Here is a 14,385-nt window from a genome sequence, read left to right as displayed (position 1 = left end):
TGCGTCCACACTTCCTGACACGGAGCCCCTGCGTCGCTGGGATTTCCTGGGCGATAGCGGTGTCTTGTGTTCTAATGAGAGGTGGTCGCCAGGAAGACCCAGAATGACCAGATGCTTGGAACTCTCAGACCTGCCCCCATCATCCGGGGGTGGTTGGGGAGAAAGGGGCCGAAGGTTGAGTTAGTGGCTAGTTAGCCGTACCGCTGTGGTGGGCGTCTCTGCAAAATTCCTGGACCGCGGGGTTCAGAGAGCTGAACACACCCACGGCCTAGAGGGTGGTCTCCCCAGGTCCGGGGGACAGACCCTTCCACAACTCCCCCGTGCACCTCTTCCCTGGGCCGTTCACCTGCATCCTTTGTAACAACCTTTGTAATCAGCTGGTGAGCGCAAGTAGCATTTTCCCGAGTTCGGCGAGCCGTCCTCACAGACCATCAAACCTGAGAACGGGACCCCCAGTTACAGCTGGTGGGCTAGAGGTACGGGTGTCCGCGACTTTTGAAGCGTGTCTTCCGCAGGGGCAGTTTTGTGGGACTGAGCCCTTCACCTAACTCCAGGTAGTTCTCGTCAGAACCGAGTTGACCTGCAGGACACCAGCCAGGATCCAGGTGGGGAACTGGCCGGGGTGGGGGGACCCCACACTTGGCATCTGCAGGCGTTGTGAGCAGAGGACAGGTTCCCTCACTAAGCCAGGAAGGGAACAGGCCTCTGACCCGGGACCCACTGTCCGGGCCGCCGCCCGCGGCCTCCCCCAGTACAATCAGGGCGGGCACCGGGGGTGGTGTGTGGTGCCCTGGTGTTCTTTGTCAGCCGCCTGAAGCTCGCGGCTCCGTAGGGGAAGCGAGCCCAGGGGGCCCACCATGGCCGGGGCTGGGACTCAGAGCAGGAGGGACAGCAGAGCCCTTTGCTCAGGCACAGAAGACTGCTACCAGGGCCGCGAGACCCTCTGTCCGAGGCTCCTCCGGACAGGGCCAGGCCTGCCCCATCCCCCTTCCTGGACGCGCATCCACGGAGACCGGATGGGCAAGCCCGCTGCGGGGGGCCGTGTCCGGGGACAAGTGCTGGCCCGGCTGCTTCCTCGGCTCATTGCCTGGGGCGTCTGGGCTCTCAGGAGCTGAGGGCTGAGGTCCCGCCCGGCCCTGCACGTGGCAGTGCTTACTCAATGGCCAATCGGCCCCTTGGCCACGGTCTGTGCCTTGTGTCCCCAGGCAGCAGGAGGTCCTGTCTATGGTGTCCGTTCCATGCATCTGTTCCAGGTGAATCACCCTGACAGGTAGGGACCACGTGAGGCTGTTCATCCTCAGCTCGTGTCCAGAGACACTTCCAGAAGGACACGAAACAATGCCCCGGCTGCCACTGCTGACGCTGGGGGCCGCTTGCCCCGGGCCAGGCAAACAGGAGGTAAAGAAGGGCCTGGCCCTTCTTGGACCCAGTCCGAGGAAGGAGCCCAGGAGCCTACTGGGCTTGACTGGGTTCCACTGGAGGCCGCGTTGCCAGCCGGGAGAGTGGCACCTGCCCCAGCCGGCCCGCTGTGAGGGCCGTGGGGCCTGTAGGTGGGCCCATGGGCCGGCGGGTGGGCCCATCAGTGGGAGCCAGGCCGCGGAGCCCACGGTCGCGGTGGAGGCCCCTGGGGAAACTAAAGGGCTGGTTGGCTGGGTCTGTGGGGCAGGAGGATCCAGGAGGACTTCCCAGAGGAGGGGGCCTGGGGATGCCGGGGCAGGAGGAAGGGATCCTAGCAGTGCGGAGGGCTGAGCACTCGAGCAGAGACCAGACCACTCCTCTCAGCTACGAGGGACTCACGGGGCCTGTGCTCTGCTGGGCCAGGACCCAGGAAAAGGTGATGGATGACCGTTGGGGGGGGGCATGGAGGAAGGGGCTGGGCTCTGCTTGGGGTCAGACGGGGGACATGACCCTGACCTTGCCTTGGTTCACCAGGGGAGAAGATGCAGGAAGAGGGCGCAGAAGGAACAGCGTGTCCCGGGAGGCCCGGCCCAGAGCAGCGGGCAGATGCGTGTGCACACTTAGTGTGACAGAAAGTGCATGGCCTCAGGGCCTGAGGGGGGCAGGGACTGCCCAGGAGGCACGTGGGGGCCCTGGGGCAGGTGAGGTGCTCCCGGAGAGGAGCCGCTGGAGCCCAGCAGAGAGGCCAGGCCAGGAGACGAGAGTCTGGAACCAGATGGCCCAGGAGGGAGAGCAGGGGGGCTGTGGCAGGGGGTGTTTAGGGCTGGAGCCTGGTGGGCCCGGGGGACGGGGCTGTCGGCCACTGCCCGCTCCTCCTCGTGGCCTCGCAGCCCGCCCCGCAGCGCACAGCCTGTGCTCCAGCCGCCCGGCATTTTCTTCTCAGTCCCCACGCCTGTTCGGCCTTAGGGCCCAACTGTCCTCTCTTCCCGGATGGCCGCTCTGCCCACGGGCCTCCCGGGGCCCCTTGCCCCTCGCTCTCAGCCCCACATCACCTCCCCTGAGGGGCCTGTCCCGACAACCTCCTCTCCGCGGAGGAAGTGGCCCCGTCTGGAGTGAACTCTGCTCACTCGTGTGTCGTCTGCTCTGTCCTCTGTGGGAATGCGAGCCCCTGGGGAGTGGCTGGCTGGTGGGGGGCCCTGGGTGGGAATCGGCTGTGAGCCAGCCCCAGCCTGGGGGCCGTGCGGTGCAGAATGGGCCGAGCATGAAGCCCGGAGCTCAAACAAAGCTCCAGCGTCTCCTTGCTGTGTGACCACGGGCTGGCCACTCCACTTCTCTGAGCCTGGCTCTCTCTCCTGTACCGTGGCGGTGACAATGCCTCCTTCAGTGGGGAGTTGAAGGTTGTATCTAAAGATGCTGGAACAGTGGGGGCGTGGCTGGGTGCCCAGCAGACATTTGTTGAATGAAAGAATGAGCACAGCCACTCACCAGCCCCCTCAGCCCTGCCCCCTGTGACATGTGTGGCCTTGGCGATGCCCCGTCACCTCCCTTGGCCCCAGTGTCCTGCTCTGCAAAGTGGGATCTACCCCATTTCAGCCTCCTAATCCATCGCCCACAGGCACAGAAGACGTGGGGCTCTTCCAAGGGTCTCCCGGCCTCCTGGATGCTCTGTGTCGTCCGGGGGCCTCTGCAGCAGGCGGGACCCCACACGGCCCCCGCATGAAGAATGTCGAGCAAAGTCAGAGGGGATGCTCTTTGGTCTGTATTTATCTAACTCCCTCCCCCACCCCACATACACATAGTCAGTAAAGAGGCCACAGGAGGGGGAAGGGGAAGTTTGGGCACGATGCTGGGCCTGGGTCACTGGGGCCCTCAAGACAAGTAGACCCCAGGCCATGCATCCGTGCTCTGTAGTATCCTGAGTGGACTGGGCTGCGGGCTCCCAAGGACCCATGCGCCCCAATGGAGCGGGGCAGACGGGAAGTCGGGAGAGAGGAACCAGGACAAAGTGCTCGCTCGAGCCCACAGCAGGCGAGGCGTGTCTCCCTGCAACAGCCCTTGTTGAACAGAAATTCGCAACAACCTAAATGACCATTAGTGGGGCTGCACGGGTCCCGTGCACCTGCTGGGACGAGGCCAGCCGCGCCAGGAGGTCCCTGCGCAGGCGGCGTGGCCCTGGTGGCTGACGCCGATGTCTGCAGCCACCCCACCCCCCGCCAGGCAGACAGTCCACCCCCCACCCAAGAACCATGACTTCTGTGCTTCAAAAACGCTCTAGAAAAACATGTTTCAGAGGTGGAAGGGATACGTGCCTCCCTTAGAATCGTGGCCTCCTTTGGGGCCGGAAGAGACTTTCGGAATGGGGTGCGGGTTGGGGCACTTTAGTCCCCTTGCATACGCTTCACGAGGATATGGGGGGGAGACAGAGGTGTGACAGAGACAGAGATGATGGTGTTAAAGGACAAGATGTGAGAGGGACGGGGAGAGACGGTGGGGATATGAAGACGGACATGAGAGAGGCGAGACTGAAGCCCAGGAGAGTCATTCCAAAGAACAGACAGTGCCGGCATCCCACCGGCGGGCGTACTGGCGACTGTCATTCTTCTTTAACTTTCTCTGCGTTTTCAGTGTCCATCAACAAACCAAAACTTCACAGCAGTTGCCGGAGAAGATACTGAAGAGAGAAACCTTGAAGGGCAGGAAATGATGATGTGTTTTGGAGGGGGGGATGTCAGAAATAACCAGGCACCCCGAAAAGTGGCCCAGCCAGAGCCTGTGCTCCCATGCCCCCTGCCCCTCCCACCGTCAGAATGCCCCCCACCGTAAGAAGTCAGAGCTTTGTCGTGGGGTCCGTGGGAGCCAGGGAGCCCTGGGAGGCAGGGGTGCTGCTTGCTGGCTTTCACATGGCCAAGTCATTCCAGTCGTGGAGCTATGTTACCCATCGACTCCCACCCAGACTGGCCCTCCCACGAATCGGCAGTTCCAAGTCTCACTCCCTAAATGCCTTCCTCAAACCTCAAGTCTTTGCTAAGTTTGAAAGTTGTCCTACATAGCTAGCATCCCTGCTACCCCATACCCGGCACCTTACACAAGTAAACACATCCTTTCTGAAGGAATTCATGGTTGTCCCACAAATTCCCAAGGGTTCCTACAAGGAAAAAGAATAAGTCAGTGTTAAAGTTGTCATGTACAAAAGGTATCGTAGCATCAGGTATGAGAGCCAGAAGAAATAAAACTTAGGCTTGATGAAAGAAATCAATGATTGGTTTTATCACACAGAGACTATAAAATAAGTATGTTTAATATGTTATGAAAAGTAAAAAAAAGATTAAAATGAATAAAGATCGAGAGCATCATAAAATAATCAAATGGAGCTCCTATAACTGAAAAATAGAATTAAAATGAAATGCTTGATGAATAAGTTGAAGAGCAGATTAAACCCAGCTCAGAGGAGAACAGGTGAATAAAAGAGCTGAGCACATTATAAAACATGGAGCCACAGGGGCGCCTGGGGGGCTCAGTGGGGTAAGCCTCTGCCTTCGGCTCAGGTCATGATCCCAGGGTCCTGGGATCGAGCCCCGCATCGGGCTCTCTGCTCAGCACGGAGCCTGCTTCCTCCTCTCTCTCTGCCTGCCTCTCTGCCTACTTGTGATCTCTGTCAAATAAATAAATAAAATCTTAAAAAAAAAAAAACAGAAAACAGGCAGCCACAAGGACCAGAAAGCATGAAAGAGACCAAAGAAAACACGGAGACCTAAGAAAGCAGAGAGAGAAGCTCTCACATATGTCTAATCAGAGTTTCTGGAGAAGGCAGTAAAGAAAGTAGAGAAAAGGCAGTATTCAAAGAGATCATGACTGAGAACTCAAAATGAGGAGGACAAAAATTCCACATATTGAAGAATCTCAACAAAACCCAAGGAGCATAACATTTAAAATATACAATAGGCACATCGTAATACAACTTCAAAGACCAGACGCCAAGGGATAATTTAACAGGAGCCACAAAGACAAGACAAATTACCTTAAAAAAAAAAAAATTTACCTGATAGCTGACTTCTCATTAGCAAAATCAAAGTTCAGAAGTCAGTGGAATAATACCTGAGAATGTGCAAAGTAGCACAAATACTTTTCAATGGGTGAAATAATATTTTCATATTAAAAAAAATAGGGCTTTCCAGCACCAAAACCTCATTAAAGGGAGCTCTGAAGAATGAACTCCAAGCAGAAACTGACACCAGAACAAAGTCAGAGATGCCATAAAGAAACAATAGATGAAGTGGCCCAAACATGAGTATATCTAAGTAAGCATCTACTGTGTGAATAATAATCATGGGTGTGGAGTTCAATCATAATAGAATTAACATAATCAGCAAAATAATACACAAATGTTGGGAAGGGGATGATCACAATCAAAGTGTTCTAAGGTGTTTTAACTTCAATTTCAAGGATTTAGGATGAGGGTAAATATACTGCTTAACTTAGATTTAAGCTTTGGTGTTTTAAACATGGAAATTTCAATTCTGGGGTAACCTTTGGGAAAACGAGAAATACTATGGGCAATTTCTAAGCAGGACACTCTAAAAGGAATTTAGAAAGCACAACTATTCAGTCCAAAAGGAGGCAAAAAGGGAACGAAAAAGGGCCCAAGAAAGAAATGAAAGTGGCACCACAAAACCACAACAATAATAGTATCCTCATCTTATAGTTGGGAAAAATGAGACACACAGCAGTTAAGTAACAGAAGTGATTATAAAGTAAGTTACAGAAATAAAGCACAACTATACCCCAGATAAAAGGCTACACAAAAAGGAAAAGGAAAAGAAGTACTAGAAAAATACATATAAAAGAAAATTTAAAGCCAAAAATAAATTACTTCTAGAGATAAAGACAATGACATCATGATGATAAAAGTGATAACTCACCAGGAAGCTATAATAACTCTAAATGCAACCAATAATATAGCCTCAAATACATAAAGCAAAATGTGATAGAACAACAAGAAGTTGTTGTTCTATACGAACATCTGTCTGTAACGGAAAGATCAAGAAAACAAAGTGTTAAACGTAGAAAATTTGAAAAATTCAATCAATAGACTTTATTTAATAGATTTATGTAGAACGCTTCACTCAACAGATATAGAGAAACATTTTTTATCAAGCATATGTGTCAAAATTTGCTTTATGGCCCAGTATACAGTTGAAGGACTGTTATCACATTAATACATTCTCCGAACCCAATATACTTAACTTAGAAATCAATTACCAAAAGATGATCATAAAAGTCTCATGTATTTGGAAATTAGGATACTTACAGTTATCTCAGAGCTGAAAGAAGGAATTACACAGAAAAGTAAAAAGTATTAAGTTGAACAATAATGAAAGTATATACCAAAAGTTCTGTGATACAGACAACCTAAGGATGTTTTATAAACTTAAGTGTTTGTATTCAAAAGAGGGAAGTGTACAACTTAATGAACTAAGCACCATTTCTAGGAGCTGAAAATGATGGTGGAAAAGATCAAAGAAGATAAAAGACAAAAAAAAGACAAAAAAGATAAGATCATAAATTAATAAAAGAAGAAACACATTATAACAAAAAGCCAAATGTTGCTTCTTTTTTTTTAAAGATTTTATTTATTTATTTGACAGAGAGAGATCACAAGTAGGCAGAGAGGCAGGCAGAGAGAGAGGAGGAAGCAGGCTCTCCGCTGAGCAGAGAGCCGGATGTGGGATTCAATCCCAGGACCCTGGGATCATGACCTGAGCCAAAGGCAGAGACCTTAACGCACTGAGCCACCCAGGTGCCCCCCAAATGTTGTTTCTTGAAAAGGCTAATAAAATTGAGAAATCCCTGGCTAGATTAATTTTTTAAAAAGGCACAAATAACCACCTTACAAATAAGAGGGGACATCAGATACTGCAGACAAAAATAGGATATTACAAAAGGAAATTATGAAAAACTTCATACCAATGAACTTGAAAACATAAATGAAATATACATTTTGTAGAGAAATGTAATAAGAATTGAAATTTATGATAATAATAATTAGGCTGAATAATCCTAAAGCCATTAAAAAAGCAAATTCGTAGCTTAAAAAACTGTCTCAAAATGAAAATCCAGGCCCAGATGGTTTTTACCAATAAATTCTAGTTCAAGGAACAAAACATTCCAAAGATACACAAAATATTTCTGAATGTGGGGAAAGAGGAAAAACACTCATATATTTTTTATGAGGCTTGTATAACCTTGATACCCAAATCTGACAAAGACAGCATGAGAAAAGAAAATTTCAGCCTCAATCACACATCAACGCAGATGCAAAAATTCAAGTCTAAATGTTAGCAAGCAGATTAGTGATAATATGAAGAAGATAAGCATATTATGACCAAGTTGCATCTACCAGAGAATGCAAGGTTGGTTTTGCATTGGTGAAGATATTATGAATTCACCACATTAAATGGAAGAAGGAAAGTCATACGATCATTTGTATAGATGTGGGAAAAATGTTTGATAAACGTCAACATTCTTTCATGACTTAAAAAAAAAAAAAAAAAAACAAAACCCAAGCCCTTCCAAAACCTCTTAGCAATTTAGGTCTCGAAGAGAGTTTCCCTAACCTGATAAAAGGATATCTAAAAAAGCTATACATACAGCAAGCCTTACTCCTAATGTTGAAGTATTGCACGCACCCTGTGGTCAGAAACAAAACAAGGATGCCCATTATTGCCAGTATTGTTCGACACTGTGTAAGTGGACCGTGTCGGCACAGTCATGTGAACACGGAGTAAGGGGCATAAAGGCTAGAAAGGAAACAAAACTGCCACCATCGGCACATTGTATCATTGGTCACACAAATAATCCTAAAGGATATTCAGATTTATTAGAATTAATAAGTGCTTAGCAAAGATGTCAGATATGAAGTCAATATAGAAAAATCCACAGCATTTTTGTACCATAGCAACAAACAGCTAGAAAATGAAGTGATCCAATTTACCATTGGTAGAACTACAACAATATATAGAGAATCTATGGCAGGCAGGATAGTGGCCTTCCATAGATGTCCATGTCCTAGTTCCCAGAATTATGTGACTATATTGGGTTATATGACAAAGAGGAGTCATGGGTACAGATCAAATTAAAGTCTCTAATCACTCAACCTGAAAATAGGGAGATTATCTTGAAATATCCAGGTGGGCCCGATGTATTCAGAAGGATCCTTAAAAGGGGAAGAGGGACATGAAAGACAACCAGAGAGCTGGTGTCTTGAGAAGAATTTAGCCTGATGTTCCCAGCATTGAAGATGGAGGAAGGAGCCAAGAGCCAAGAGGTGCCTCAGTCTTAGGAGCAAGGAAACAGATTCTGCCCTAGAGCCTTCACAAAGGACACAGTCCTCCAATAGCTTGCTTTTTGCCCACTGACACTCAGTTTTGAATTCTGACCTCCAGACTATAAGATAATAAATTAGTTTTGTTTAAAGCACTACGTTTGTAGTAACCTGCTACAGGAGCAACAGGAAAATAATTTTTAAAAAAAGATAAAAAGATAAGAGATAAAAATAAAAAGAGTAAATCATTTCTTTTATGTGCAAGACCATTATGGAGAAAAGAAATTTATTAGAAGATCTAAATAAATGTGGAACCCTCTGGCTCATAAAGATATAAATTCTCATTAAATTGATTTATAGGACCAACATAAGCCCAATAAAAATCTTCACAACATTTTTTGGTGAAACTTAGCAAGTTGATTTTGAAATTTATTTAGAAATGCAAAGGCCCAGTAATAACCAACATACTTTTGAAGAATAAGGCAAAATGTATTATGATACAAAATAAATAGAGACTGCAGAAAAGAAAAATGGATGCACGGAAAGCCCAGAAACAGACCTGTGCACATACGGACACATGATGTGTGAAATGTTGCTACCACATACCACTAGAAAGAGACAGACTTTTCCTTTAATTGTGCTGGGAGAACTGAGTAGCCACAGCAAGAGACATCAGACCCTACTACAAACCATATACGAGAATCTGTTGCAGGTTAAGACCTAAATGTGAAAGGCCAGGGATAAAATATTTAGAAGACATTATAGAGATCTTTATGATGTTAGGGTGGAGATGGATATCCTAAATAAGCCACGAATATTACAAGCCATAAAAGTGATAAATGTTACTATATTAACATTAAGAACTTTTGTTCATAAAGTGGAAAGACATGTCACAAACTGGGAGAACTATGAGGAGGTCTGACACCGTAATGAGATTTTTCAACCTGGACATAATATAAGTCACTTATGCTCACAACCCATTGAGAAGAACAAGTTATATGGCCCCACCTGACGGCAACTGGGGCACATCTCCGCTAGGGAGGAGGGCAGAATGGGATAGACTGGGCACCAGAAGTCTCTACGACTCCCAGTAAAGCTGGACTGGTCATACCAGATGACCCAATGATGCCGCTAGCAGGTACCCATATTAAAGAATATTCAGTGGCTTGTTCAACATGAGCCATGTGCCAGAATGTTTACAGTGGGTTTGTTCGTAATAAGAAAGAGGGACATAGATCCATATGTCACATTAAGAATGGAGTGTGTCAGTATGTTGTGGCCTGTTTGGACGGCGGGACATGTGCGATGGTGAGTGCGCAGCAGCAGAGAGACACTTCGACAACGTGTTGACAGAAGGAAGAAAGCAACCGAAGAACACGCGCATTCTTATTCTAGTTACACGACGTCCCCAAAGCAAGTAAAACCCTGTACTTATGGAGGAAACATACATAAATTGTTAAAAAAAAAAAAAAAGACAAGTGAATAATTGACAGAAAATTTAGTATAGATTCTGTCTGGATAAGGAAGAAGGATGAGGTTTGAGAGGGACAAACGGGGGGGTCAGGCATGTTCCATTTCTTCACCTGGGCAGTGGGCACTTAACTATATGCCTCTCTCCAAAAACTGAGATGTTCAATTCAGGCCTGCGTGACGAGAATTGTCAAAGACATGGCTTTCGGTTAAAAAAAAAGGAAGATCCTTTGGCACCGATTCAGCAAACCAATAAAGAATTCTCCCCTTCGTCCACCTTTAGACTTTAGTTTCCCATTTCTAACCTGCTGATTAATCGCCGTATGTTCCTGGCAACCGCCCAGGCCAGCTCCCTGAAAACGCGTGAAGCCGGAGCCCTAGGACAGGAGTGCCTTCAGCACTGTGGACAGCGACCAACAGCGGGCCCTGCACGGAGCGGCAGAAGGAAGAAGGTCCTGGAAGTCAAGACTCGGCCGACCACCCAGCTGGTGGCCACGTCTTAAATGCAACCCGGGCCTCCTGGTGCCTAATCCAGTGTTTGCTCCGCTGCCCCTGGCTTTGGAGAAAAGGACTGGGGAAAAGGACTCCTCCGCGAACCAGAAAGTCACTGGGGGGACAACCACATGTGACTTCCGTGTATGCCACTGAGACCTTGGGCTTAGCAGTCAGTCCAGCAGGAGTTCGGTCCAGATGCCCTCCGAGTGCTCTGCAAGTCACTGCAGCCGTCCAGGCTTCCATGTCCGTCAGTCCCCTCCCCACAGCACTGCTTGGAGCATTCAACACTATTAGACGTATCACACACTCAGCATGCAGTCTCGTGTGCACCGGTGCTCACTTAAACACAAGAAAATTCCCTTAGCCTTTCCCCCTCAGTAGATTTCAAATCAGAAAGGAACTGATTTTATGGTGAAACAACACTACTCTTCAGAGTCTGCTTTGGAAATAAGCCCCATAAATTTCCATATAAAATCTTGGCATCTGCTAACAATGTCTTACTTCTCTTAGTTTTGTCCAGTCCTATTTATTTTACTCTGTCACACCAAGAGGTGCTCGGAGAAGAGGGAACCAGATGCCTGCAACGTGTCACTGGTGCGAAGGGTCCTCAACTATACATCTGATTTCCAAAAGAAACCTGAAGGGTAACATACTCTACTTCCTACTAATCGCTAGATTCTATCTGCTGGTGTTTTATTTAGAAATTTTTACCTGTACTCTTAAAAGGCCATTGGCCTTTAGTTCCCCTTATTTTGTATTATTTGATTTGAAGTTATTCTAGATGCATGGAATGGGTAAGGGATTTTCCCTTCTATCTTTTTATATGGCCTGAAATAGTTTAAACAGCATTGAAATTATTAGTTCTTCAGAAATTAGATACCACTCAGCTGTGAGCCCATCTGCTTGTGGTGCGTTTTTACTGATAGACTGCCAATCACCTTCTAATCTCTTATATGGTAATTGGTCTATTAGAATTTCCCATTTTTTTCTTGGACTGATTTTAGTAATTTACTTTTACCAGGAAATCACCCATTTCCCGAAGGTTTTCAATTTGTTATCACAGAGTTGCTTAAAATATTCTCTCGTAATTATTTTGATCTCCCCTGTACCTGTAGTCATCCTGGTATGTCTGCCTGCTCCTTCCTAATCTGGCCCAACTTCACTTTCTCTCTTTATTCTCCACAATTGGACTCACGAGCGCTTTCAGAAAAATTTCATTAGCCGTTTCAGAGAACAAGCTTTTGCATTTACATAGTCTTTCCACTATTTAAAAATGTTTCCTATTTCGTCAATTTCGGTTCTTATCCTTATGAATTGCCTCTTTGTTGTTTATTTTGTTGTTTCTTTTCCTGGTTTCTAAACGTGTTGCTGTATTCAGACCTCCGGTTCTAGTGAAGACGTCTCGGGCTGTGTGCGTCTCAGCTTGGTTTCTGCCACTTGTCTGCTTTAGTGTGAAGTGTCTTTGTCTTTGCTTTCCAGATAGTGTGTGATTTTTCCTTCAACTTTCTCTTTGATCCAAGAGTTCTATAGGAACGTTTTAAATCTGCAAGTAAAGTGTTTTCCAGTCCCTTTTGATCACTTACTTCTACTTGTATTGGATATAACCAGAGCATGAGGTAAAAAACTGTTCGTATGTTCTTATTTTAGGTAAAATTTTCTTGGTTTAAAAAAAAAATACATACTGATTTTTATTAGTGGCCTTTGGCAATGTATGAAAATGCATTCACTATTTGAGAACATGTGTCCATATATATGATTTATATCTCATTAACATTATACATAATTTTAACATAGCATATATTAATTATAGAATATATAATAATTATATAATTATGCAATGTTATACATATATAATTCTATATTATATATATTTGCATTTATTTATCTGGTGTTATTAGTTTGTCATTTTAAAATTCCATGTGTACAGGAAAACAGAGAGACAAATATATACTATATACCCATCACTATTGAATAACTGTGCATTCTACCATATTTGTTTTATTTGCCATATTTGCACTGGGGTGTTTAAAGTATGGGTTTCATGGCCTTTCACCCCTGGATAGCTGAATTTGCCTCTTTAATAAAGACCGAGTCTTCTCCAAATAATCATGGCACCATTCCTGCACATGAGAAAATTATAGTGCTGTTCTCTGACCTTCTAAAATTCCATCTACACTCAAATTTCCCTAATTGTTCCTCAAATGACTTTTTAAAATCTAATTTGTTCAGACTAGGATCTAATCAGGGGCCATACAATATGTTAGATTTCTCCTTAATTTCCAACACTTTTGTCCATTTCTAATAGAGATGTGCCAGTATCTCTCACTCCAGGAGCCTGTTCCTAATGGGCTTTTCTATGTATACTCTGCTTTATACCTTTTTTTCTGATATAGGCTCATGGCTATATATATCACATTATTGTATAATATTCTACCGTATCACATGTAACTATTTTTAACTTTTTTGAGATTAACATCTGCCAGTCCTACTTTATTTTAATTTTCTTTATCCTTGCAAATATTTTCCCAACAATTCACTTAAACCATTTAACGTATACTTTCGTTCCAGGTGTACGTCTAATAAACAACGCGTGACTGACTCGGTTCCTTCCCTCTGTTCTTCATTGAGTCCGGTGTGACAGTGCCTTTCTTTTATTGGGAGCCTTCAGTCCTTTCTAGTCAAGAAATAACTCTTGTACTTAATGTAATTTTACGGTAGTCTGTTGGTTATTTTTTCTGCAACACTGTTTCTCATTTTTGATGCTTTGATCAAGCTCCTGTTCCTCCCGTTTTTCCCCTTATTAATTTGCAAGTCCCTAGGTATGCCCTTCTGTTCTGCTCTGCACTGAACTTTGTGCCCCCTCGAAACTCCTGCGTAGAAGCCCAACTACTTACTGTGGCTGCATTTGGAGAGGGTCCCTGAGAGCACAACTAAGTTTAACTGAAGTCTTGAGGGCGGGGCCCGATCAGACAGGGTCAGTTTCCTGGTAAGAAGAGACGCAGAGGGCTCTCTCCCCCTCGCCTCCCCTCAGCGCCTGCGCAAAGAAGAGGTCCATGAGCACACAGCAAGATGGCGGGCATCTGCAAGCCAAGAGACAAAACCCAAGTCCAGTGAGCTCTACCTCGCCAGCCCCTTGATCATGAACTTCCAGCCTCCAGAACTGTCTGTTGTTCACACCCCCAGTCTTGGTATCTCGTCACGGTGGCCTGAGCAGACACTGAGACCCCTTCCCTTGCCCCGGTGGCCACCTTCTCTTCCCTGATTGTACAACCAGACACAGATTTCTCTACCAGTAGCTAAATATAAGACGACAGCTATTTCACACAATCAGATGTTCTATTTTTCCCCTAATTACTTGTCCTTGGTCCAATAAGATGACACTTCTAGAATTCTTTTATTTTCTTCCTCTCCTGTCCCCGTCAAAGATGAGATCCTCGGAAAGTTTATTCTTTCCCCCGCCCATAACTTGCAGAGGTTGCTGAGCTGGGACTTTTATAAATAGACTGCCGTTAGGGTTTTTGCTCCCAGTAGGGACCTTCTATTCCAGGAACCCTCATTAAGCACTTGGACGACACAGTCCAAGACGGGGCTACCCTTATTCGTGTTGATCTAACGGACCCACATGTCACGGTCCACTGCTCACCACCGTGTCTTTCCCTTTTCCTGCTTCATTTTGTGGGCTCTGCGCTTTCTCACTTTCT

At 46.2% G+C, this 14,385-nt stretch overlaps 1 protein-coding gene across 3 annotated transcripts; it reads left to right on the top strand.

Moving 5' to 3' along the window:
• Positions 1 to 1,150: 1,150 nt before the first annotated feature.
• Positions 1,151 to 13,273, top strand: LOC116575188 (collagen alpha-1(I) chain-like). 3 transcript variants are annotated; one of them, XM_032316439.1, is made up of 3 exons: positions 1,151 to 4,217; positions 11,195 to 11,328; positions 13,253 to 13,273. In XM_032316439.1, exon 1 carries the CDS (start codon positions 1,559 to 1,561, stop codon positions 2,705 to 2,707), a length of 1,149 nt encoding a protein of 382 aa, XP_032172330.1. In that variant the 5' UTR covers positions 1,151 to 1,558; the 3' UTR covers positions 2,708 to 4,217; positions 11,195 to 11,328; positions 13,253 to 13,273. The 3 variants fall into 3 exon arrangements, with proteins under 3 accessions (XP_032172330.1, XP_032172329.1, XP_032172328.1); XM_032316438.1 differs by lacking the exon at positions 13,253 to 13,273 and having other exon boundaries at positions 11,234 to 12,341; XM_032316437.1 differs by lacking the exon at positions 13,253 to 13,273 and having other exon boundaries at positions 11,195 to 12,341.
• The last annotated feature ends 1,112 nt before the right edge of the window (positions 13,274 to 14,385 follow it).

The sequence above is a fragment of the Mustela erminea genome, chromosome 16 (assembly GCF_009829155.1).
Source record: "Mustela erminea isolate mMusErm1 chromosome 16, mMusErm1.Pri, whole genome shotgun sequence".
NCBI lineage: Eukaryota > Metazoa > Chordata > Mammalia > Carnivora > Mustelidae > Mustela > Mustela erminea.
Note: the sequence above shows the minus strand (reverse complement) of the source record. Positions and strands in the feature narration are given on the sequence as shown.

Coding starts and splice junctions, on each gene's coding strand:
- LOC116575188 (XM_032316439.1), top strand. CDS start 1,559: ATGGGCCGGCGGGTGGGCCCATCAGTGGGAGCCAGGCCGCGGAGCCCA.